The sequence below is a fragment of the Panthera pardus genome, unplaced genomic scaffold, assembly GCF_024362965.1.
Source record: "Panthera pardus isolate Hobbes unplaced genomic scaffold, ASM2436296v1 HiC_scaffold_8, whole genome shotgun sequence".
NCBI classification, from domain to species: domain Eukaryota; kingdom Metazoa; phylum Chordata; class Mammalia; order Carnivora; family Felidae; genus Panthera; species Panthera pardus.
Window position 1 is genome coordinate 58,129,418 of NW_026527013.1, and position 25,031 is coordinate 58,154,448.

Consider the following 25,031-nt stretch of genomic DNA (forward strand, 5'->3'; position numbering starts at 1 on the left):
CTCTCAAAAATAAATAAACATTAAAAAAAAAAAAAAGAACTATTTATCGGGTCTCCCTCCTGCGCCTGGCACAGAGCTCCAAAAACCCTTGGAACTTCCTGTGATGAGAATGAGGTGTCTTTTGTTATGTTACTGAGGTGACTTTTGGAAAGCACCTAACGATGGGGGCTGGCTGCCAGGGGAGCCAACCAAGTGATTAGAGTTGGGACTTTTCACCTGACCCCTGGGGAGGGGAAAAAAGAGGAGCTGGAAATGGAATCAATCGCCAGTGGCCAATGATTTAGTCAATCATGCTTGTGTAATGATGCCCCCCTAAAATTCCAAAAGGGTGGAGTTCAGAGAACTTCCAGGTTCACTTCTGGTGAGCGCAGATAAAGCATGGAAGCCCCATGCCCCTTCCCACATATTTTGACCTATGTATCTCTTCTTTCTGGCAGTTTCTGAGTTAAATCCCTTTTTTTATGTGTTTATTTTTATTTTTGATAGAGAGAGAGCGTAAGCAGGGGAGGAGCAGAGAGAGAGGGAGACAAGGAATCTGAAGCAGGCCCCAGGCTCCGAGCTGTCAGCACACAGCCTGACGCGGGGCTCGAACCCACAAACCGTGAGATCATGACCTGAGCCGAAGTTGGACGCTTAACCAACTGAGCCACCCAGAAACCCCAATCCTTTTGTAATGAACTTGTAACCCAGCAGTAAGTTGTTTCTCTGAATTCTGTGAGCTGCTGTAGCAAATTAATCAAATTTGAGGAAGGGGTCATTGGAACTTCTGATTTAGAGCAGACCTGATGTGGGGAGTTGTGTGTCCTTGCACCAAGCAGAGTAATTCTGATTTAAGTCCTCAGAAGTGTGGTGACAAACTAAACTTGCAGTTGGCTGCTGAACAGGTTGGGTGCAGTCTCATAGGACTGAGCCCTTAACATACAGAAGCTGATGCTAGCTTCAGGCACATAGTGTCAGAACTGAGTTGAATTGTAAGAGAAAACTTTACCCTTCTTCCCTCTTAGATTCTGTGGCTAACCTAATAATTAAATTGATATAAGACAGATTCACAAGTTAGCCAGGCAAATTTGGTTTTGTACATATGAGAACTCACAAAAATATGAGACTCAAAGAAGTGACCAGAGCAGACAGCTTTTTTTATGTTTTAGATAAAGAAATAATACATTTGTGAAAAATCGACAAGAAAAAGAAGCTTGGGCTTAGCATAGCAAATTAGCGAAGAAGTAAACGAGGTTTATTTATACAGCCTTCTGGGCCCTGAATTCCCCATCTCTGGCAATAAGGATGTCTTCTACCCGGGTACCCTTCGTATGGGAAATTTATTTCCTGCTTTCAGGGAGACAAAAGAGGGCCAGCATGGTTTTATTGCACTGTGTCCTAAGTAACTTTAATTCCGAATAATCCATATGCCAAAGTGACATATTTGGGGACAGCCTGCCCTGAACCTCAACCTTGTTAAAAACACGACAACCGGCCCAAAATGGAGTCACTTATGTGAAGCCCTGTGTCACCAAACTGAGCATTAACTTAGTTACAAATTTGGCTCTCCGAGAAATGGAATCTTAAACCAGTCAATGCCTGGTGTAACTTCCTTGTTCCTGCACCTTGTTCCTGCACCCCTAGTATAGTGCATTTGAGATTCATCCACGTGGCCACATGTCACCACATCGTGATTGCCTTCTCGTGGTTGTGTAGTATTCCACTGAGTGGACGGACCACCATTTGCTTACCCGTTCATCCACTGAAAGACAGGAAGACATTTTACTGGAGGTGCACTGGCAGTTTTGACTTTTAAATTATGCAAGAGTATTACCTATTCAATAAACAAGTAATTTTTTTTTTTAATGTAAAATAATGTCAGGGCGCCTGGGTGGCTCAGTCGGTTAAGCATCCGACTCTTGGTTTTGGCTCAGATCATGATCTCATAGGCATGATATCGAGCCCTGCGTCGGGCTCCAAGCTAAGCGTGGAGCCTATTTAAGACTCTCTCCCTCCCTCTCCCCCTTCCCCTCCCTCCCTTGCACCTGCTTCCTCTCTCTCTCTCTCTCAAAAATAAATTAAAAGTAAAGTAATGTCCTAAAGACACCAGTGGGACTAAGATCCTTTAATTTTTAGTCCTTAGTTGGAGAGTTATAAATGCTTCTCACTGTTGCCTGTAGACGGACTTGTCACCCCGCCCCATACCCGCCACGCTCCTCTCTGGCCACCAAGAACCTGTGCAATCCTGCGAATGGACAGTGCCAATCCACCTTGCTCCACACTCACCCAACAGCTATGCCTTTGGCCTGCCACAACTTCAGGAAGCTTCCTCCTTATTATGTTCCGCACTAGTCACAGTTTGAGGAAGTAAATGACAAAAACCCTCCATGAAACTGACTGAAACAAAACAAAACAAAAAGGAAATTCACTGGCCCGTGGTATAGTTAAAAGTACAGGCCCTAGCAGCTGGGTGCTCATGCTTGAATCCCACCTCCGCTGTTTGAAAGCTGCATAGTCTCAGGCAAGTTACAAAATCTCTTTGTGCCTCAGTTCCCTCATTTGTGAAGTAGGAGGACATCATAGTTCCTAACTCACAGAGTTGCAAGGATTATATGAAGTGGTATTTGTGTAGCACCTAGAACAATGCCTGGTATATAAGTGCTGTATTATGTTTGTTGAGTTAAATAAACCTAAAAAGTCTAGAGGAAGAGCCCATTTTCATGTCGGCCTCACCCAGGGGCTCAGACGATGGCACAGAGCCACCAGCTTTGTTCTTCCCTTCTCTGGGTTTCTTCCATTTCCAGGCACGTTCTCTCCTCATGGTGACAAGACAGCTGCCAGCACCTCTATCCTTACAGCCTCAGCAACTCCAACTCCCCACATCAGGTCCCATTGTCCCTGATAAAGTTGTGTGTCCTTGCACCAAGCAGAGTAATTAAATGCTCTGCCTAGCCAGGTGTAAGTCACGAGCTCACTCCAAGCGCCAGGAGGAAAGTGGGGCAAACTCCCTATGGGAACTGGGGTGCTATCACCAACAAAATACAAATCACATCATGCCCCTCTGTTGTCAATTTTGTCTCTGCCCTGACATCAATTCCACTGAGTTGAGTTTGCTTTAAGCCAGGCTGGTGCTCTGAAGCCACCCTTCCTCCCCTCCCTCCCCCCTACACTCCCACACCAGCATCCTAGTAGGCTGAGGATCCCTTATACATCTTTGATTGCCCAGGGCCTGACACAGGCAAATGTTCCTGTTTCTTGGACTCACCCCCAAACTTCCAGTCCACAAATACATCCTTCTCTGCGGCAGATTCCGGGGTCCCCCACAGTTTCACAGGCTGAGCATGGTCCCTGGGAAATGATTGACAGGAAACGGCCTGCAGAATTGCGATTATTTGGGATTTGTTCTTAATGTTAATGCGATGCTGGTTCCTTTCTGTTTCTTTAATGCCATTTTGTACTAAGGTAGTTCAAAGTTCTTTACAAGCAGCTAGTAATTAATTCAACTTCATTAAGGCCAATTAATCCAGGATTAATTATAAATTTGCCCAGAGGAAGTTATTATACTTTGCTCTTTGATTTAGGTTTTGGCTTCTAAAGATTCTTTTAGGAGTGAAATGGAAATTTCCCTTTTCTCTGAGGGTATCTACCTTGCCAGTGATTGTGTTAACCATGTACCTTCCTCAAAATGTCCTATATTAACCTCGAATGAGATTGTCACTCAGGCCACCAGCTGTGTGCTACATGACATTGCCAGCACTAAACAGATCTTCTAATGCCACATTAGACACAGGGTGAAGAAGAGAGTGTCCTGGCAAGAACTGGTCCCACACAATTTCAAATCATAGCCCTACCTCATGCTGGCTGTGTGACTCACCCTTTCTTCTGCCTACATATGGACATCATAATGTTTTACAAGATCATTATAGTCTATATTGGCCAGCATCCACTCCCTCTTTTCCTGAAAGCCTCCATGATTTTCCTTGGAGGCATCACACCTTCTCTCCTCCAGGTCACTATGGGGACTGACTCCACTTAGTTCCAGAGTGAGACTGAGACTGAGGTCCAGTCCACCAGCCATAGCAATTGGTTGGGTAGTGAGCATGTGACCCAGTTAGCACAACTGGAGAAAACCCTGGAATTGTTTCCAGGGCAAGCAATACAAAAGTGTGCTCTCTGACACTGGACTAAAACCTATACAAATCGGTCTGGGCTATGATGGGATCCCATGAGGGGAGCCTGGCCATGGCAGAATAATGGGCCTCCAAAGATGTCCATGTCCTTTGAGTATGTGAGCATGTTATCCTGTAAGTATGTATCCTGTGAGAACCTGTGAGTATGTTATCCTACATGGTAAAGAGGACTTTGCAGGTGTGATTCAGTTAAGGATCTTGAAAAGGGGAGGTTATCCTGTATTATCCTGCGGGCCTGATGAAATCACAAGAGTCCTTATCAGAGGAAAGCAGGGGGGTCAGATTCAGAGAGATGGTGTCATGAGAAAGGCCCCACTGGCCATTACTGTCTTTGAAGACAGAAGACAGACATGAAGCCAGGAATCAAGCTGGAAAAGGCAGGCAGTGGATTCTCCCCTAGATCCTCCAGAAGGGAATGAAGCCTTGCCAACACCTGGATTTTAGCCCATTAAGACCCATTTTGGACATTGGTCTCCAGAACCGTAAGAGAATAAATGTGTGTTGGCTGAAGCCACTAAGTTTGTGGCAATTTGTTACCACAGCAATAGGAAATGAATGCAAGCATTTAATTGGAGTACTGAGTCTATTTTCATATTTGTTGCATAAATGAATATCTCCTAATTCCCTCCCACCTGATTAGAGGTGTAGGGGGTCTTTACTGGGCTCGCTCCACATCTTAGACCCGAGGATCACTAAGACTTACACGGTAAATAGCCTCAGTGTGTGTCTTCTGCTCAGATCTGCCGCTTTCATCCAGGCCACCCTGACCTCTGCCCCCACTGCCGTGTGACCCCAGCACAGGTGCTCAGGAGCTGCAGGCCCCAGCTGCTTTCCTAGGCTAACACTGGGACTCAGCAGATGCCACCACCGCCAGGTTTCCCCATTGCAGTAGGATGTGCCCTGCTGAAATGGAAACACTGGTCCCCAGCAGAGGGGGTTACAATAGGAGACAGAGGACTAGATCTTGCTAACCTGACCCCTGTCCCCAGCCTGACTTCTGCCTCTACTCTCCACAGCAGTTCCTGTGAGTGCCCTGGGATACTGTTTCAGCTGAAAAAGCATGACAAAATTATCCACTAAGGCCAGGATACACACAGAGAAGGCAAATATTCAAGGGTGGGGCGGAAAGCCATGCCTCTATATTCCAAGGATCTGAAACCACTTTCTGTACCCTTCCCAATGATAGAGCCCCTTGTAAAAGATCTCATTTAATTTTCTTAGTAATCTCATACATGCATGTTGTTACTGCTGTTTTACAGCACGGGGAAGTAGACCTAGAGAGATAACTTGCTTGGAAAACATCGGGATTTGAATCCAGATCATCCACGCAGGATCCTTTTGTTCCCTGCCAGCTGATCCTTGTTCTATGTTAGGTTGCTTTAACCCCAATGATGTGCACCATCTTCATAATTTATGTCCTATCCAGGTACCACCTACCACTTAATATGTTTCTTTAAATTAACCCGCCTTTTGACTTAAATAAAAGTATTTTCCTATATGTAGAAAAACTGTCACTTGCAACAAGTACACAGGAACCACACAAACCTTAGTTTCAGAGTCTTTAGGGAGAGAAAGGGGTTAAAGTTACACTCTGCCCCCCTAAGACTTATTGAGAGAGAATTTGAAGGGCATTCATGTTCTTACTATAAAAATCAATATTATTTAGTTTTATGTCTTTGTACCACCTCTAAGTTGCCAGCAAAATTCTCTTTGTCTGCTCTGTCCTCAGAAATCAGCCTAGGGCAGAAAAAACAAGCATGCCAATTAGGTTGGCAATAATCAGAGAGGCGTGTAATTCCAAATGTAGGTGAGGATGTGGAAACCCAAGATCACTGAATAAGCCAATTAGTTTTAAAAAGAGATTCCCTCAACAGGGTATTTCTTTGACTTACTGCTGATTGGCTGGGATCTTGGGACCATGGCTCTGAAGTGCACTCCACATGTTGGGAATTATTCTGCTTATAATAAGCATAGTAGGCTCCTTGGTGTGACATATTCTCTCAAAAGCTTTAAATGCACATTCCCAGCCATTGATCACCATGCAAATGATCTCCCTAAGACTAGACTGTCAGAAAAGGAATGAAGAGAACGATTAACTTTAAGAATGCAAACCTCACTTTGTGACCTGTGAATACCACAAAATTCAACAAAAAATGGAGGATTCTAGAGCAACCGCTGGGAGGAGCGCTGATGCCTTACATTTTGATCACATCCTTCAGTTTGGCTGAGAGTCTGATCAAAAGGGGGGAATTGTTAAAAACAAGAAACTAAGCTCAAAATGGACGCACTTATGCTAAGCCCGACATCACCAAACCAAGACTTAGTGTTGGTTCTCCAAGAAATGGAATCTTAAACCTTATCAGGAATCGTCTGATCAGCACTAGATAATCTCCCTGATAGACCCTGCATCCCCTAAAGGAAAGGAACCTTGTAATAACCAACCCACTTCTTTTGTATAGTGGGACTTTCTTATTTCTGCCCCCTTTCATTTTGTGTGGCTCCTTGGAGATCCTTTCTGCTCATTGGATGCTGCCTGATTCGTGAATTGTTGAATATAGCCAACAACATCTTTAAAATTTACTCCGTTGAATTTTGTTTTTTAAGCTTGCAAAGGATATCAAAAGATATGGATCAACTGCCAGATGAAGAGATACATAGGTCAAGGTATGGGGAAAGAGCCTGAAGCCTAAGCACATCATACTCCCCAAATCTTCACGTGTTCATCAAGTTCTCTGAATCCTTTTGGGTTTTTTTGGAGACTTCATTACATGGGCATGATTGTTTAATCACTGGTCATTGGCAACTGATCTAACCTCCAGCCCCTCTCATCTCCCTGGAGACCAGGGGAATGGGACTGAAAGTTCCAACCCTTTAATCACTTGGCTGGTTCTCTTGGTAGCCAGCCTCCATCTTAAGGTGCCATCCAAAAGCCACCTTATTAACGTCATAGACCTCCAGCTCCCATCACTTGGGAAATACCAAGGGCTTTAGGAGCTCGATGCCAGAAATAGCACAAAGACCTGTCAAAAAACAAAATTCATTTGACGATCTAATTGGCTTCATTTAATAATTCATGAATTGAGAAGCATCCCATCTTAGCAGATAGAAGGGAGCTCTGGGAAGCTGTACAAAATGGAAGGCTTTTATAGGAAGAAGGGGGGGGGAGAAAAAGGAAGTTTCTAGCAAAGAGTGGATTGTTTCAGGCCAGGTCTCCTTCCTCTGCAGGAAGGCAGGGGTCTATTAGGCAGATTACCTCACTAGTGCTGACCAGGTAATTCCAGATGGACTGGTTAAAGCCATATTTCCGGAAGGTGTTGAAACTATAGTCAGGTTAGGAATTAAGTCTTGTTTGCTGCCATGGGTCTTAGCACAAGTGACCCCATTTTAGGTCTCGTTTCTTTTTTAACAGACCAAATATGTATTTCTTATTATAAAACACAGTATCACAGCTCCTGTGGATAATGCTGCTATGAAAACTGGTGTGTAGCTAGCTCCTAAGTTCCTGTTTCCAGTTCTTTGGAGTATATACCTCAGAGTGGGATTGCTGGGTCACATGGAAAATTTGTGTTTAACTTTCTGAGGAGAAACTGTTTTCCACAGCAGCTGCACTATTATACGCTCTCATCAGCAATGCACGATGGTTCCAATATCTCCACATCTTGGCCAATACTTGTTATTTTGGTTTTTTCTTTCCCTTCCCTTCCCTTTCCTTCCCTTCCCCTTCCTTCCTTCTTCCCTTCCTTCCTTCCTTCCTTCCTTCCTTCCTTCCTTCCTTCCTTCTTTCCCCTTTCCTTCCATCCTTCCTTCTTCATTCCCCTTTTCTTCCTTCCTTCCCTCCTCTCCTCCTTCTTCCTCTCCTTCCTCTCCCTCCTCCTTTCTTCTCCTTCTTCTTCTTCTCCCTTTCTCCTTATTCTTCCTTAAGGCCACCCTACTGGGTGTGAAATAGTATCTCAGTGCAGTTTTGATTTATATTTCCCTGACGATGAATGATGTTGAGTATCACTTCATGTGCTAGTTGGCCATTTGTACATCTTCTTTGGAGAAATGTCTATCAAGTCCTTTGCTCATTTTTTAATGGGTTGTTTATTTTTTTGTGTTGAGCTGTAGGAGCTCTTAGTATTTGCTAGACATTAAATCCTCATCAGATACGTGATTTGTAAATATTTTCTCCCATTTTGTGCATTATTATTTCATTCTGTTGAGAGATAGAGTCTTTTGATGCACAAAAGTTTTAAATTTTGATTGAGTTCAACTTATCTGTTTTTTTCTTTAGTTGCTTAAATATGGTACCATATTTAAGAAACCATCGCCAAATTCAAGATTATGAAGATTTACCCCTATGTTTTCTCTTAAGAGTTTTATAGGTCCTCAACACAGGTTTTGGATCCACTTTGCGTTAATTTTTGTATATTGTATAAGGGGCCAACTTCTTTCTTTTGCATATGAATATCCAGTTTTCCCAGCACAATTCATTGAAGAGATTGTCCTTTCCAACTGTCCCATTGAATGGTCTCGGCACCCTTGACCATATATATGAGGGCTTATTACTCTTTATTATGCCTTCCTGAGGCAGTGGTGAGGGCAGAGGTAGGTTTGATCTGGGCTTGTGGTTCCAAGGTCAGGTGTGAAAGAACTCAAAGCAAAGAAGAAGCAGAAGGGGTTGAGAAACAGTTGGTTGAGATCATCAAACTTGGACTGGAGAAAAGAGGAGATGAGGAACTGGAGATGAAAGAACAAGGGTCACAGAAGTAAAATGAGAGAGCTGGCAGGTCTGAGAGTCTCAACCAGCACAACTCGGGAATGTAGCAGTCCACACAGTTACTTGTATATATGTCATCACACTGATAAGGACTTTCATCAGTACCCATGGATGGAGACCTAACTCAAACTATTTTAAGCCCCAATGTCAGTGCCATTTACACTGCAAGTAGGGCAGAGCTGTACCTGGGAATGTAAAAGATCTCATCAGGAATGTCTGGCCAGCTTTCTTCTCCTTTGTGTTGGCTTTATTCTTAGGCAGTTTTCGCATGAAGTGGCAAAGATGACCTGGAACACCATGACTCAAGTCTCTTTCTTGGTATTTCCAGTAAAGGGACTGGGATTCAGTGTCACTGGACTGTCTGCTCACATTGCTGAACCAATCATCATTTTTGTGGGGGGGGCGGGGGGGGGGGGAGAAGGGATACTTTGATAGGCCAGGCCAGGGTCCCATATCCATTCCTGAAACAAAGCTGTGGTTGGGTCAACCCATCCAAACAACTTGGACTCAAAGTCAAAGAAGGATGGCTCTCGAAAGAAAATTAGACTCATGGTAGCCAGAAGAAGCAGGAGGATGCTGGGTAGGCAACATATGTCCACTACTGTGGGCTTCACCTCCCCTTTACTCACCTGTGTATCTTGGACAATGGCCTGCTGCATAGTCTTCTGTTGAAATGAAAGAAGCCGTCTGGTTCTGCAACCAGACCCAGCTTTTTTCTACACCAGATGTGGGTCTAGGCTTTGCCAGGCACTTCTCAATTTGTGATCTTGGACAAACTCTGACCCCTCCTAGGGCCTCAGTTTCCTCATCTGTGAAATGAGGATATGGCTAGGCCCGATCTGTGATGGAACAGCTCTGGTAGAAGGGGAGGTGGGGGCATTGGACTGGCATCCTGCCTCTCAGCTTTCCCTTTCCCCACACCTACTGGCCACAAAAGAATTCTACAACCCCAGGGAATGTGGTTTGAAAACCATTGGATCAAGTGATCCTACTGAGTTCCCCTGAGCTCCCAAATCCTTATTCCCCAACCCTCGCCACTCATATCAGCTGGAAGGAAATCCTTCTCTTCGTGCTAAAGTTTGGGGCTTAAAATACTAAATGTAGGAAAGGTCTTCTCTCCTAACTGAACAATACACAAAGAAGTAAGTCCCACAGAGTGCCTCACTTCGACTACTAGTTGGGGGAAAGTTTTCCTCTTTACAGGGTGAAAGAATTGTTCCTCACCTATGGGTAATGACCAGGAAAAAGTCTATGAGGTGCTAAGCAACCTTCTCAGTGTCATAGGGTTGACGAATCATAGGCCACCTGTAACAAACTCAAGCCTTCCAAGGATTTGCCAAAAGCTTCCATTCACTGACAGAAACCATTACCAAGTCCCATAAAACCTACTGTTTAAAATACAAAATAAAATAAAATAAAATAAAATAAAATAAAATACAAAATGCAAAATAATAATAATAATAGTAAGGGGCACCTGGGTGGCTCAGTTGGTTGAGCATCCAACTCTTGATTTAGATTCAGGTCATGATCTCAGGGTCATGGGATTGATCCCTGTGTTGGGCTCTGCGCTGAGCATGCAGGCTGCTTAAGATTCTCTCTCTCTGTCTCTCTGTCCCTCTCCTCTTCTTGAGCTGTCTCTCTTGAAAAAAATTTTTTTTTAATTTTAAATAAAAAATAAAATACATGCAGCAAAACTACAGGATTTCAAGCGTGTATGTGGTGGTTTAGAACCTTATTTGGATTCATAAGAAGACTCCATTGTGAGCCAGGCTATGTGCTAAGCAATTGAGTTAAAATGAACACAAACATGGTCTACACACTCCTAATGCCTGCAGTTTAGTGAGAGACAAACGTTGACCTAATAATCTTGCAAACAGAAACCTAGATTCAAAAATAGTATTTAAGTATAAGATGCGAGAGTCAGAAACTACTACAGTAGCATTTAACTTCAGGTCTGCCTCAACCCTAATGCAAGGCGTCCTAAGCTCTAGATAAGTCCCTCCTTTTCCCCATCTCCAAATCGGAGGTAATAACTTGAGCTCCGCAGAAGGGTATGACTTTCAAATAAGATAATACATAGTGGCACAATTAAGAGCCAGACTCCAGGACCTCACTTTGGTGCAGCGCCCCACTCCAAGGCCAAACTCCTGAGGAGGTCCCCTTGCATTTTCAACTTAGGGTCAGGGCAGGAAGCGCTGGCTGCGGGGGAAGCCAAGCGCGCGGCACAGCCGGAAGTGGGTGGGCGGAACCCTGCCGGCAGTCGCGATGGGCGCGGCTACGAGCCAATGGGGGAGCGGAGGCGTTCCCGCCCTCGCCAATGGGACGCTGAGTGAGGCGGGCCTTGACAAACCGCCCTAGTAACAGCCGCATGGTAACCCAGGTGCTGGGCGTGTGGTACTTGCTCCCGGTTTTCCACGCAGGCTGTGGCTCCCGGCGTCTGCAAGATGAAGATTGAGGAGGTGAAGAGCACCACGAAGACGCAGCGCATCGCCTCCCACAGCCACGTGAAGGGGCTGGGGCTGGACGAGAGCGGCCTGGCCAAGCAGGCGGCCTCGGGGCTCGTGGGCCAGGAGAACGCACGAGAGGTGTGGCGGGCCGGCCTGGGAGTTGAGAGGCTGCTGAAGTGGGGGGCTGAGGGCGGGGTGCGCGCTTGGGTGCCCCGCCGAAGTTTCCGTAGGGCAGTGAGAATGGGCTACGAGGGTCGGCGAGGGAGGTGCACCCTGGGAGTGGGAGAGGGGCCATCCAGGAGAACAGGTGCCGCCCCCACGGGAACGGTTGACTGCTTCACTTCATTGACAAGTGTCGATTGAGCCCCGTCCACTGTGCCATGACGCAGGGATAAGGGGGGAAGAAGATAGTTAAGGTCCCTGCTCTCCTGGAGCTTACATTTTGGTGTAGTGAGAGACGATAAACGTTTAACCAGTAAATAAAATAATCATTACGTTTTGGTGGAGGTCAGGTCCTGCAGGACTTTGTCGGACCTGGTAAGGAATTTGGATTTTTGTGAACGGCAGTGGGAGTCTATGGGGGCTTTAAAGTAGAGGAGTGATCAACCTTAGAAAACTCACTTTCGTTCCAAGGCCTTGGGAGCTGAAGGAGGAAAGTGGGAGTTAGGGAGAGGAGCATCCTTTCTGACCGTTCCAGTCAAATCCACTTTTTGTTTTTAAGTGGCAGTGATGCCAACTCATTTCACCTACAATATAATCGCAAAACTATTCACGCTCTTCGTATTATATTTTTTGCAGATGAATAAATTGAGGGTGGAAGAGGTCACTTCACTTACCCACTTGCCACTGTTTAGCAATGGTAGTGCTGGGATTTGTACCCCCATGTCTTTCCGACTCTCAAAGCAGTGCTCTTTCTGTGATATTACAGCCCCTTTTCTGCCTGCTGTGCTCTAAGATCAGATCCATGCCAAGGCCTTTCATAGCTTATCAGCTATAGAAACCTGCACTTAATGTGAGGTTAAAGCTATTGCCTCCTAGGCTGATTGTGCTAAAAGAAAGGGCCAAAGAAAAGCCTCTGGCTTCTCTTTTGAGCATCGTCTTTCTAAAAGGAAATATTGACAAGGTCAGGGTGACTTTGAAGCTTCTTTATCCAGTCCCTCTCTGCTTACTGAGGATGTTTTACTGAAAACAGCTAACTAACACTGGTTGAATGCTTGCTCTGCGCCAGGCAGCTCTTATCTCCAGTGTCTTGTTTCACCTCCACCCTAATAATTGTCTGTCCCCTACTTTACTATGCCACTTTTCGGACATATGAAAAAGTTAAAAGACTTGTATAGGCACCTGCGTGCCCAATTGTGCAATGAACATTGTACTCGTTTGGTTTATCCTGTATCTGTTCATTGATCCATCCACCAATCTACTGTTGCATTTCAAAGTAAGTTGCAGACTGTAGTACACTTTACCCCTAAACCCTTTAGCCTGTGTGCCAGTCATGAACTGTGTTTTCAGATTAGGAACTTGGATTCACAGAAGTTAGGTAGGTAGGTCCAAGGTCACTCAGTGGGTAGTGGTAGAGACAAGATTTAAACCCAAGTCTGTTTGACTCCAGAATTCATGCTCATAATTCTGATGTTTTATGCTTCCTTATGAATATGAGCTTCCTGAGAATAGAGATGGTTAAATATGATTATATTTACTCGTTAACGGGGCGCAGTATTTATTTATTTATTGAATTAATAGGCATTCCGCTGCAGCTTCCAGGTTCTTGCATGACTCTGGTCACATCAGCAGTCTCCCTGGTGCTTAACATCCACTCATCTGAGTGTTAGATGAGGCAATCTTTTAAAGGCCCTTCCAGTTCTTTTTAGAATTTTAGAATTCACTAAATACATGTCACTGGAGAGAATTTGGAGCTTAAACCGAGGGAGAGAAATGGAAGAGCTCATAGTGTGTCAGTAAGAGTACACATCGACAGTTTGGAAAGTTTCTTTCCAAAGAGTACAGAGGATTATGAGCTTCCATTATTAAGGAAGACCATAGTGAGTGGCTCTATTTTCTTAGAAATGCAATATATCTGAAGAATACCTTCTGGGCTCTGTTCAGGGCACTGCTTTTCCAACTGAGCCAAAAATGGAATATAGCCCATCCACATGCATACTTTGAATCCACCTATTTATTTATCTAACAAAAATTTTTAATGTTTATTTATTTTTAAGAGACAGAGTGTGAGCAGGGGAGGGGCAGACAGAGAGGGAGACACAGAATCCAAAGCAGGCCTGGAGGCTGTCAGCACAGAGCCCGACGCTGGACTCAAACTCACAAACTGTGAGATCATGACCTGAGCCAAAGTCGGACGCTTCACCGACTGAGCCACCCAGGCGCCCCTATTTATTTATTGATTGATTGATCGATTGATTGAGAGTGTGTATGAGTGAGCATGGGGGAGGAGCAGAGAGAGAATCCCAAGCAGGCTCTGTGCTGACACAGCAGAGCCCAACTCTGTCTCGTGAACTGTAAGATCATGACCTGAGCCGAAATCAAGAGTTGGACACTTAACCGACTGAGCCACCCAGGCACCATTGAACCCACATTTTTGTAGTGGCTGTCTAAGTGTGGGACCAAGGTACTTCTCCACAGTCCACGGGAAGTAGTGGTAGCCTGCCCTAAGGCAAGGAGATGCACCCTTAACAGTTATATGTTAGGTTGTTAAATCAGTGTAAGAAACCTGATAGTCCTGGGATGTAAGTGTTCAGTAAGTGTGACTCTCAGCCTTCTTTATAGTTAATATCCTAAAACATAAAAATCAGTAGCCCATTTATGGAATTTATATATACACACATTTATATATCTATATGTATGTGTACATATGGCTATAAATGGTTTAATAGTATTCAGAGAGTTAGAATGAAGTTAGAATTCAGAGGTGTATTAGGAAATCATCAAGCAATTTACTCTTGAGTATTTGAAAGACATTCACATCTTATGGCGCCCTAGTGTTCACCTCATGTGCAGCATTCGCAGCATTCTGGGAGTTAATTGATGGCCAACTAGTAGTGTGTGCCTTGATTTTTAACCCTTAATGAGTTAATTTGGGAATCTGATGAAAGCTGTGACTCTCTTCCCTGGAAAAATGCATATGGGAACATATACACACAATTTTGTTTTCAATTTAATTCCGAAATTCAGGAGGTGTTGGGCCTCTGAAGTCTATCCCTGGTCCCAGGCTAAAAATCACTGCTCCCATTTGTACCCTACCATCCGTTCTCCACACAGCAGCCATCAAGGTCTTTTAAAAAAGAAATCATCATCTTGGGATGAATAGTCTATGTAGATGAACTTAAACTTTACTAAAATTCTTTTCTGAGTCCTGGCCCCTGCCTGCCTCTTCGACCTGATCTTCCCATTCTCCTGTTAGCTATGCTTTGGTCACTGCGGCCTTTCTGTCCCTTGGATATATCCAGCTCATTCCTGCATTTTGAATTTGGGGTTTCCTTGGTCTGCAACACTGACTCCTCTTTGCCTGGAACTTTACATGTCAAATAAAATGTCATCAGAGAGGCCTCCCCAGGTCATTACCCTTTTTTCTTTACATTAGCGATCTCATACAGTGTTTATTTCCCTTCCGCTAGACCACAGGCGAGCTCCATGACCACAAGGCTTTCTTTTCTGTCGCCCTCCACTGCTTCCAGCACCTAGAACGCTGCCTGTAGTGTAGTGGCACTCATCGTTGGCTGAATGAGTATGTGAATTGTTTGAACCAGAAACCGGAATTTTTCCCCATGTGAAACGTTTTAATACTGATTTATTATTTCTTTCCATTGTGGTGTCTAGGCATGTGGTGTGATAGTAGAATTAATCAAAAGCAAGAAAATGGCTGGAAGAGCTGTCTTGTTGGCAGGACCTCCTGGAACTGGCAAGGTACTCATTTTCTCTCATTTTCTAAATCTACCCAAGAGAATGATCTTAATGTTTAAGCCAAATTGAATTCGTGTCTTAACTAGTCTTTGTTTAGCTAAATTGGTTATATGTATGTTTGAAAAACTAATGTGCAGTAATACAATTGAGTATCTAAAATCCATGCTCCTCTAAAATTCAAATTATCCTGGCTGACCTCCAGGGAAGAGAGGATGAAGTCCTCAGAGGGGTCTCATTGTGTCTAGAATTTGTCCTTTATCTCTTTCCAGTCTCCTTTGCCTTGGAAATACATTTCTTTTGGCCTAGGGCTTCATTAAATCTTGGGGATGACATCTTACTTGAAGGGGAAAGAAAATCAGGCAGCGACCATTTTTCCGAATGCTAACTTTGCCTAGTGCTATTCTGGCTGTGTGAGAGATGGGGGAAAAGGAAAGAAGAACGGAATCAGAGATACAATTTTTATCTTTAAGGAGCTTCTCTCTGGGGGAGAGAGAGGAAACCATGACAGTACAAAATGCTTCAGTTGAACACTCAGCTGCGAGGTACTGACTGATCTTAAATGCAGTTGGAGTTTGAGCTGGAGGTGGGACTGAGGGCTGGTAAAAGCTGGTAAAACTCTGCTGGACATTTGGCCTGCAGTGTTTGAGAGCGTTTGGCTTCACAGGGAAGAGGAGCGCCTTCCAGGCAGAGGAGGCAGTACGGCTTGTTGAGATTTGTGAGAGCACTGGCCAGATACTTGAGACGTTTCAGTGTCCCCAATCTGAGTCACGCACGTTCCTCCAAAGGGCCACTTGGTACAGGAGCGTAGGAGCATGGGGTTGTGTTTGTAAGGAAATAAGCTTTAAATTGCAGCTCTGGTGTTGACTTGCCATGGGACCCAAGGCAGGTTTCTCCACCTTTTCTGAAGTAGCACGTGCCTCATTTCAGACAGTTATTCCAACCGGTCAGTTGTAAGATAATGACTGTAATTATCATTTTGAAATCATGTAATTGAATTGGTGGTGTCTTTACATATGTCGGTGTCTTAAAATAGAAGAAGTGCTGTATTTGTGAAAAAGTCTATCTTAACCTTTAAAGTGACATTTAAATATGAGCTTTAATTATCTCTCTGCAGACGACATCAGGTTGTCCACTGTATTTACCATGTATTTGCTTACTTTCCTTTTTCTATCTTAGACCTTCCCTCTCCCTCCATTTTTCTTCTTTCTAAAGAAGAAAAGTACATCATTTAGATGTTGCTTCTAGACGTTTGTTGGTGGCCAAGTCGGGCTTGTATTTATCATGTTGCCCTTGTTTTCAAAGATGGTTATGTTGGATATATAAGTCTGTTGATAGCTATTTTCCGTTGGTACTATTTCTCTTGATATTTGCTACCTGTTGGCTTCTCTCTTTGCTTTTGAGAAGTCTCATTTTGAGGGTGTTGTCTTTTCTTTCTGGATGTTTTTGATTTTGGTGTTTCACTATGATACGTTATCTCTTGATATCTCTTGACTATGATATTATCTCTTAGGATATTGCATTTCCCTATTTGTGCTCTTCTTTTGGAACTCCAGTCAGATATTTGTTTGTTTGTTTTTAAATTTTTTATTCTTTTATTATTTTTGAGAGAGAGAGAGACTGAGAGCAAGCAGGGAAGGGACAGAGAGAGAGGGAGACACAGAACCGGAAGCAGGCTCCAGGCTCTGAGCTTTCAGGGTAGAGCCCGACGCGGGGCTTGAACTCACACACCGTGAGATCATGACCTGAGCTGTTGTCGGCCGCCCAACCGACTGAGCCACCCAGGCGCCCCTCCAGTCAGATATTTGAATGCAGCGGTTCTCAACTTGGGGCAGTTTCACCCCCCAAGGGACATTGGCGATGTCCAGAGACATTCTTGGCTGTCACAGTTTGGTTGAGCGGGTATCTTGTGGGTGGAACACACAGGTGCTGCTAGACAATGCTCAGGACAGTCCTTACAAGAAAGAAACACCCAGCACAAAATATCAGTAGTGCCAAGGCTGGGAAACCCTGCGCCAGAGTTTCTCATTTTGTCTTCTTTCTCTTGCAACCTCACTTTCATGTTTTCCATCTCTTGGGCTTTGCTGCACTGTGGGTAATTTCTTTAGGCCTCTGTTCCAGTCTGATTGTTTTGTGGGTTATGACTAAGCTGCTGTTTAATCCAACCCACTGAATATTTTTCTCTTTCTCGTTTTGAAAAATTTGAAACCTACAAAAGAGTTGGAAGAATGGTATGATGATCCCCTCTCTACCCTGCATGTAAATAACTAATTGTAAATATTTGGTGACATTTGTATTTTCTCTATTTCTGAACCATTTGAAAGTCAGTGCAAGGACATTCTCCTGTTACCAAGATACTATCATCCGCCCAAGAAACTTAACGTTGCTAACGATATTAGCTAATGTCTAGTCTAAATTAAAATTTTTCCCAGTTGGTCTTTTTGGGGGCTTTTTCATATTTTATATTTGTAAATTCAGAATACAATCAAAGATCATACACTGCACACATTGTTATGTCTCTCTCTCTTTTTTTTTTAAGTTTATTTATTTATTTTGAGAGAGAGGGAGAGCGTGTGTACACAAGATAAAGAGGGAGAGAGAGAGAGAAAGAGAGAATCCCAAGCAGGCTCTGCACTGTCAGTGCAGAGACTCGTGGGGCTCGAACTCATGTACCATGAGATCACAACCTGAGCCAACAGAGCCACCCAGGCACCCCTCTTTAGTCTCTTTTTATCTAATCAGTTACCCTCCCCAGCCTTTTTTGGTTTTGCTTTCTTTTTTGACATTGACCTTTTGGAAGAGTCCTGGACACTTGTTTTGTAAAAAGGTTCTACAGCTGTCCTACAGAGATCATCTTATTGTTTTGTCAGTAGGAGAAGTTAAACACTTGGAAACACACTGCCCAGGTGATGTCGTGTCCCATTGTGTCACAGCAGGAGGCTGACAGGAAAGGGGGATGAGGCCACATTCAACGGGAAGGTCCTGGTTCCCTTTCTAATTAATTAGTAATTGGAAGTGAAGTGACCTGTGGAGATGTTGCAAATACCCTTTCACCCTAAGGGTGCAGTGCTCCCTCTGATGGTTATTGCTGTATCAGTTACCACACTGGTAGTTGCAAAACAGTGATTTTCTAAATCTGTCATTCTACATGTATTAGCTTGCTTTTGGTTTTGTTCTTTGTAAATAAGGAGCATCCCCCTCTTATAAGTTCTATTTTTTTTTAATCTGGATTTTTTAAAAATCTGGCTATTTTTGATAGCCTTTTATTCCTTGTTCATGAATCAGTTTCTTTTTTCTGTATTCTTGGTCTGCCTGTGAACTTGTGTTTGGCTGGTCAAATCTGTGAGGCTTCTCCTGAGAGTGCTTCTGAGGGGCCCTGCTGCACTATCCAGGGCACTTGCTGTGAATTTTGTGGCTTGGGTTTTCTGGTCATCAGCGTAAAGACTGATCCTAGAGTCGTGTGAGAGCATGCTGTGGAGACTTTTCTCCTCACCCAGAGCCACAGGCAGGACCTACAAGTTTATACCTTGTATGTCAGGGGTTTTTTGTTTGTTTGTTTGTTTGTTTTTGGGCTTTTTTGGCTCACCTTTTCTACTCATGCATGGCCCTTCAAGCCTCCTTTTTATTCAGGGGTTTCTCTCTTACCACTGTAGTACCTTGCTGAGGTTTCTGCTGTCAAAACCCTCCAAACTTTTTTTTTTTTTAATGTTTGTTTATTTTTGAGAGAGAAAGAGAGAGAGAGACAGAGTGTGAGCAGGGGAGGAGCAGAGAGAGGGAGACACAGAATCCGAAGCAGGCTCCAGGCTCTGAGCTGTCAGCACAGAGCCTGATGCGGGGCTCGAACCCACGGACCGTGAGATCATGACCTGAGCTGAAGTAGGACACTTAACTGACTGAGCTACCCAGGCGCCCCAGAACCCTCCAAACTTTCAAGGTGATGGTAGTTTACTACTCTGGATTTTTTATTATTTCTTTATTTCTGGCTGTTTGTAACAGGAAGGATTTTCCATGACTCTCTCTAGTGTGCCATATTCCTGGCAGCGTAAACCGTTCGTTCCTTTTGTAGTACTGTACCATTTTCCTCCAGGAAATACGGGACGTTCTCACCACTGCTGGTTTGTCCAGTCTCTTTACATGAAGGCATGTGGTAACTCTCCTGCTTTCCAGGGCATTGATGGGCCCCACGGTTTAGGCAGCTTAACTAAGTGGAGGCAGGAATACGGTGGTGCTTATTTTAGAGAAACAAATAAGTGGTTCGTATGGACGACCTGTTCTCTTGAGGATGTCACACAGTTCGTAGCAGGGCTTTGTGTTTAGGTTTTAGAGAAAGGTGGTGTTCTGATGAGATGGGAAATGAAGCAGACTTCTTCAGTCTTCTTTTGGCAATAACCTCTTTTTTGTGTGCCACTTGCCACTTGCATGAGGGGTAGTCACAAAGAAATAATGTCTTAGAGGTTGGGGTTTGCATCTTGACTTTGCTGCGTGCTAACTGATGTTGGGTGAGTTAGTAATGTGTATGTTTCAGTTTGTAAATCTATCCAACACGATATCAGACATCAAACACTAGATCATCAAGTTCATAGGCTAGTTGGGAGGATCCACTGAGACCTCATGCAAGTGACCTAGCACTATATACCAGGTGTGGGTATAATAGCTATATTGTATACCCGCCTTCTGGGAACCTTTACAAGGAAGAAACTAGACACGCCGGAAGCATTTCTTAACCAAGTATTTATCATATTTTAGTGGAAGGATACTGATCATCTCTTCTGTATTAGCTGGAGGTGGGGAGATGTCACCGAATCAGATACAGTCGCTGTCTTTGATGTTCACAACTGAGGGTGTGGAGTCAGGGCCCGTGGAGATACCTGGGTGAGAAAGAGGAGTGACTGAGAAGGTGGCAGGTTTGGATAGCAGGTGGACGTGGTGCTGGAGTCTGCTCCTCACACTGTACCCTGTCGTACTCCAGAGATTATTCCTTTGCTTTAGGGTATCAGAGAATAACAGTTTTAGGGGCATCAGTCTCAAGGTCACAAACTCAGATGCCCACTCAGATAGGCTGTGAGGATGAGGGAGGTGCCTGGGCACCAGCATGAAGGGGCAGGGTGGCTGTGGTGGCCAGAGCGGCACACCCTCACTGAAGGTGGCAGCTGTTCCTGAGGTCTACACTAGGTGCTGCCACGCAGTAATGAGGGCCCATTGTGGCCAGACTTTCTGGGTCCTCAAAAGAAGCCAGATACCTCGATTTTTTTAATATATGAAATTTATTGTCAAATAGGTTTCCATACAACACCCAGTGCTCATCCCAAAAGATGCCCTCTTCAATGCCCATCACCTACCCTCTCCTCCCTCCCACCCCGCCATCAACCCTCAGTTTGTTCTCAGTTTTTAAGAGTCTCTTATGCTTTGGCTCTCTCCCACTCTAACCTCTTTTTTTTTTCTTCCCCTCCCCCATGGGTTTCTGTTAAGTTTCTCAGGATCCACATAAGAGTGAACACATATGGTATCTGTCTTTCTCTGTGTGGCTTATTTCACTTAGCATCACACTCTCCAGTTCCATCCACGTTGCTACAAAGGGCCATGTTTCATTCTTTCTCATTGCCACGTAGTACTCCATTGTGTATATAAACCACAATTTCTTTATCCATTCATCAGTTGATGGACATTTAGGCTCTTTCCACATTTTGGCTATTGTTGAGAGTGCTGCTGTAAACATTGGGGTACAAGTGCCCCTATGCATCAGCACTCCTGTATCCCTTGGGTAAATTCCTAGCAGTGCTACTGCTGGGTCATAGGGTAGGTCTATTTTTAATTTTTTGAGGAACCTCCACACTGTTTTCCAGAGTGGCTGCACCAGTTTGCATTCCCACCAACAGTGTAAGAGGGTTCCCATTTTTCCACATCCTCTCCAGCATCTATAGTCTCCTGATTTGTTCATTTTGGCCACTCTGACCGGCGTGAGGTGATATCTGAGTGTGGTTTTGATTTGTATTTCCCTGATGAGGAGCGACGTTGAGCATCTTTTCATGTGCCTGTTGGCCATCCGGATGTCTTCTTTAGAGAAGTGTCTATTCATGTTTTCTGCCCATTTCTTCACTGGGTTATTTGTTTTTCGGGTGTGGAGTTTGGTGAGCTCTTTATAGATTTTGGATACTAGCCCTTTGTCCGATATGTCATTTGCAAATATCTTTTCCCATTCCGTTAGTTGCCTTTTAGTTTTGTTGGTTGTTTCCTTTGCTGCGCAGAAGCTTTTTATCTTCATGAGGTCCCAATAGTTCATTTTTGCTTTTAATTCCCTTGCCTTTGGGGATGTATCAAGTAAGAAATTGCTGTGGCTGAGGTCAGAGAGGTCTTTTCCTGCTTTCTCCTCTAGGGTTTTGATGGTTTCCTGTCTCACATTCAGTTCCTTTATCCATTTTGAGTTTATTTTTGTGAATGGTTTTAGAAAGTGGTCTAGTTTCAACCTTCTGCATGTTGCTGTCCAGTTCTCCCAGCACCATTTGTTAAAGAGACTGTCTTTTTTCCATTGGATGTTCTTTCCTGCTTTGTCAAAGATTAGTTGGCCATACTTTTGTGGGTCTAGTTCTGTGGTTTCTATTCTATTCCATTGGTCTATGTGTCTGTTTTTGTGCCAATACCATGCTGTCTTGATGATGACAGCTTTGTAGTAGAGGCTAAAGTCTGGGATTGTGATGCCTCCTGCTTTGGTCTTCTTCTTCAAAATTACTTTGGCTATTCGGGGCCTTTTGTGGTTCCATATGAATTTTAGGATTGCTTGTTCTAGCTTCGAGAAGAATGCTGGTGCAATTTTGATTGGGATTGCACTGAATGTGTAGATAGCTTTGGGTAATATTGACATTTTAACAATATTTATTCTTCCAACCCATGAGCACGGAGTGTTTTTCCATTTCTTTATATCTTCTTCAATTTCCTTCATAAGCTTTCTATAGTTTTCAGCATACAGATCTTTTACATCTTTGGTTAGATTTATTCCTAGGTCAGATACCTCGATTTTTATATGAAATTTCCCAACATTAAAAAATGGGTAACAGATTGAGTTTAAAAACACACATGACACTCAGCAGGGCAAAACAGAACTGGGCTGTGGGCAATGAGTTTACAACTCGTGATTTAATCCAGGACTTTGATTTGGCAGGTGAGGAGATAGGGCAGCAGAGGTTTGCCATGCACCCAGGGTCACGGTAAGAATTAGTTGCCGAACCAGCACTACAACCCAGTTTTTGCCCTTTCCACCAGTGCTTTTTGTGCTACATCACATGCTGCTTCTCTAGCAGATGCTACCATCTTAAAACGATCACCAACATGGCACTGAAAAGAAAATCTGAGAGGAACCTCTGCTGGGCCAGTTTTAAAATCCTGTCTCAGGGTGCACTTTGTTGTTCTGGGCAAGCTTGTTTTCTTGCTTAGCCCTGACCCCTTGGGAACTGACCTTACTTAGGCTCTTGTTTCAAAGTTGAGGAAAGATGAAAACAGCATTAAAATGCTATGGCATCTCCCTGTCCTGTACCAGCTTTAAAGCATTGGCTTTTCATACTTGATATTTGACGATACATCTATTTGGTCTGCTTGTGTTTAGCATCTGTCAGCTGTAGTTATCTTTTGTAGTTTACTAGGGCATGTTCAAGTGTAACTTGGGACCAGCTCATTGCTTGAGAATCTAGCTCCCACATCCTTCTTCACCGTGTGTGGGCCACTCAATCCAAAGCGAACATCACGTAATTCATTCTTTGGTTAGTGTTTTCTGATGCTCTCCAGGTTGGTGTCCTCCCATGCCTGTAAAAACAGAGAGTAGTATCTCAGAGACTGGAGCGGTGTTCCGAGCCCTGTTTTGATATCGAGGGGACAGTTTGGGAAGTCTACTAATTACGATGGCAACAACGATCTTTGGAACCCTACTACTGCCAGAGTTCAAGTTCCCACTCTGCCCTTTTCTAGATTATGATTCCCAGGACATGTTATTTTACCTCTCCTGTGTCTCAGTTTCCCTATTTGTAATGTGGGGAAAGTTCAGTGTGTAGCTCATAGGCAAGTGGGAGGGTCACGTGATGCACTTAGAGTCGGGCCTCACTGGTGTCAGTGAGTGATAACTGTGGTAATTACAGGGATGATTAAAGGTGCCATTTAGGTTATAAATCGACTGTCCACAAAAGTCATTCAGCATTTATTGTGTGAAACATGCCAAATGATGTTGAAACTAAAAGGACTAGATTTTCGGTTATTCCTGATTCATAATTTTTTGATAGGATATGTTTCTGAATTATCATATTTTCAAGAATGTAAAACAAGTGCATTCCCATTGTTCTCTGTAGACAGCTCTGGCTCTGGCTATCGCTCAGGAGCTGGGCAGTAAGGTCCCCTTCTGCCCAATGGTGGGGAGTGAAGTTTACTCCACGGAGATCAAGAAGACGGAGGTGCTGATGGAGAACTTCCGCAGGGCCATCGGTGAGTATCACGTCTGTGGTAAGAGTTGTTCTCATTTGCCCAGTTCGCTGAAGCTGCTTCGTTGTGCAAACACCTTTTCAGCTTGTATTTGTTGTGCTACCATTTTTCTTTTGGCACCATTAGTGTTATCTTCGCAAGCCAAACAAAAACCCAACTTTTCTAGTTGAAGTGTTTTAGCAGTCAGAAAATGTAGACCCTGGCTACGGGACTGGGGTTTTTCACATGACAAAGTAGATGTGGCCATAAAATGATTTTTTAAAAAACAAGTCAGATTTTCCCGGCAGCCTTATTATGCTTTTAGAGGTGACTGTCCAGTGAGAAGGTTTGGAATTATGCCATCAACTTTGTGTGTCGCGATGCTAGAATGTCCCCGGTCCTGGATGTTGAGCCAGAAGAATTGTGGCCTGTCAGAGAGTGAGGAAACCATGGGGGGATGGGCAGAGGTTTGAGCTTACAGGGTTTGGTCCTTGTTACATGGCAGGGCCCCCCTCAACATTGATTATAGCTTTTTGTTCCCCCAAGAGGAATTCTCTGTCTTCATTTTGCATATGATGACACAGAGTCTCAGGACGTTACACGACTTGCCTACAGTGACCCAGCTAGTGAGTAGCAGCACTGTAGTCTGAACCTATAGCTCTCAGATTCTAGAGCCTGTGCTCTGAAGACCTGCAATGAGAAGAAAATGGCCTCTCCCAAATAGTTATGTCTTCTCCACTAGGAGGTCTGGGCCTGTCTCCCTGCCCCATTTTTGTTGCCCTCGCTCTGGGAAAATCCCAGTGTCCCTCACATCTAGAAATAGTTTATTCCTTTTAAGATACTAAAAACTGTTTAATGTGTGTCTGCACATGTGGGAGCCTATCTCTAGGATACAGTTGCTGAGTCATGGGTTATGAACCCTTGTCATAGCGCCTGTACAGTTTTCCAGGCCCTTTGGTTGTCAAAACAAGGTGAGCATTCTTCAGAAGGAAATTTACTGGAAAGCTTGGAGGAAATGACGAAAGTTTAAGCAAGAGTGGATTTGTCTAACCCAGAATCCTTGCCTTAAGAATGCTAAAGTCTAGGTCAGGGGTGAAATCATGTAGGGTCTTAAGCACGATTAGGGCTTTGCATCTGTCACTGAGTGAAAAGAGAAGCAATTAAAGAGTGGTTTTGATTGTCCAAGGATCCCTCTGGCTGGGGCATGGAGAGTGGACAGTGAGAAGAGTGAGGGGACAGTGGGGAGACTGTGAGGTGCCTAAGCAGGAGATGGCAGTGGCTTGGACCTGGTGGTGGTGGCAGAGG

General features: G+C 44.1%; 1 protein-coding gene and 1 long non-coding RNA gene across 3 annotated transcripts in view; one reads left to right on the forward strand and one right to left on the reverse strand.

Annotated features, from left to right (window-relative positions):
• Window positions 1-1,238: 1,238 nt before the first annotated feature.
• LOC109256027 (uncharacterized) lies at window positions 1,239-3,511 on the reverse strand. The gene is made up of 3 exons (XR_002075474.2): window positions 3,245-3,511; window positions 2,266-2,376; window positions 1,239-1,741 (listed from the first exon to the last, which is right to left on the reverse strand). It is a non-coding gene; the product is annotated as an uncharacterized LOC109256027 (long non-coding RNA).
• A 7,752-nt stretch (window positions 3,512-11,263) lies between these two features.
• Window positions 11,264-25,031, forward strand: part of RUVBL1 (RuvB like AAA ATPase 1) — a 43,675-nt gene continuing 29,907 nt past the window's right edge. For both annotated transcript variants that reach the window (XM_019430998.2, XM_019430999.2), the window contains exons 1-3: window positions 11,264-11,513; window positions 15,207-15,293; window positions 23,618-23,750. In XM_019430998.2, the coding sequence (XP_019286543.1) occupies window positions 11,373-11,513; window positions 15,207-15,293; window positions 23,618-23,750 (361 nt within the window). In that variant the 5' untranslated portion in view covers window positions 11,264-11,372. The remainder of the gene's footprint in view (window positions 11,514-15,206; window positions 15,294-23,617; window positions 23,751-25,031) is intronic.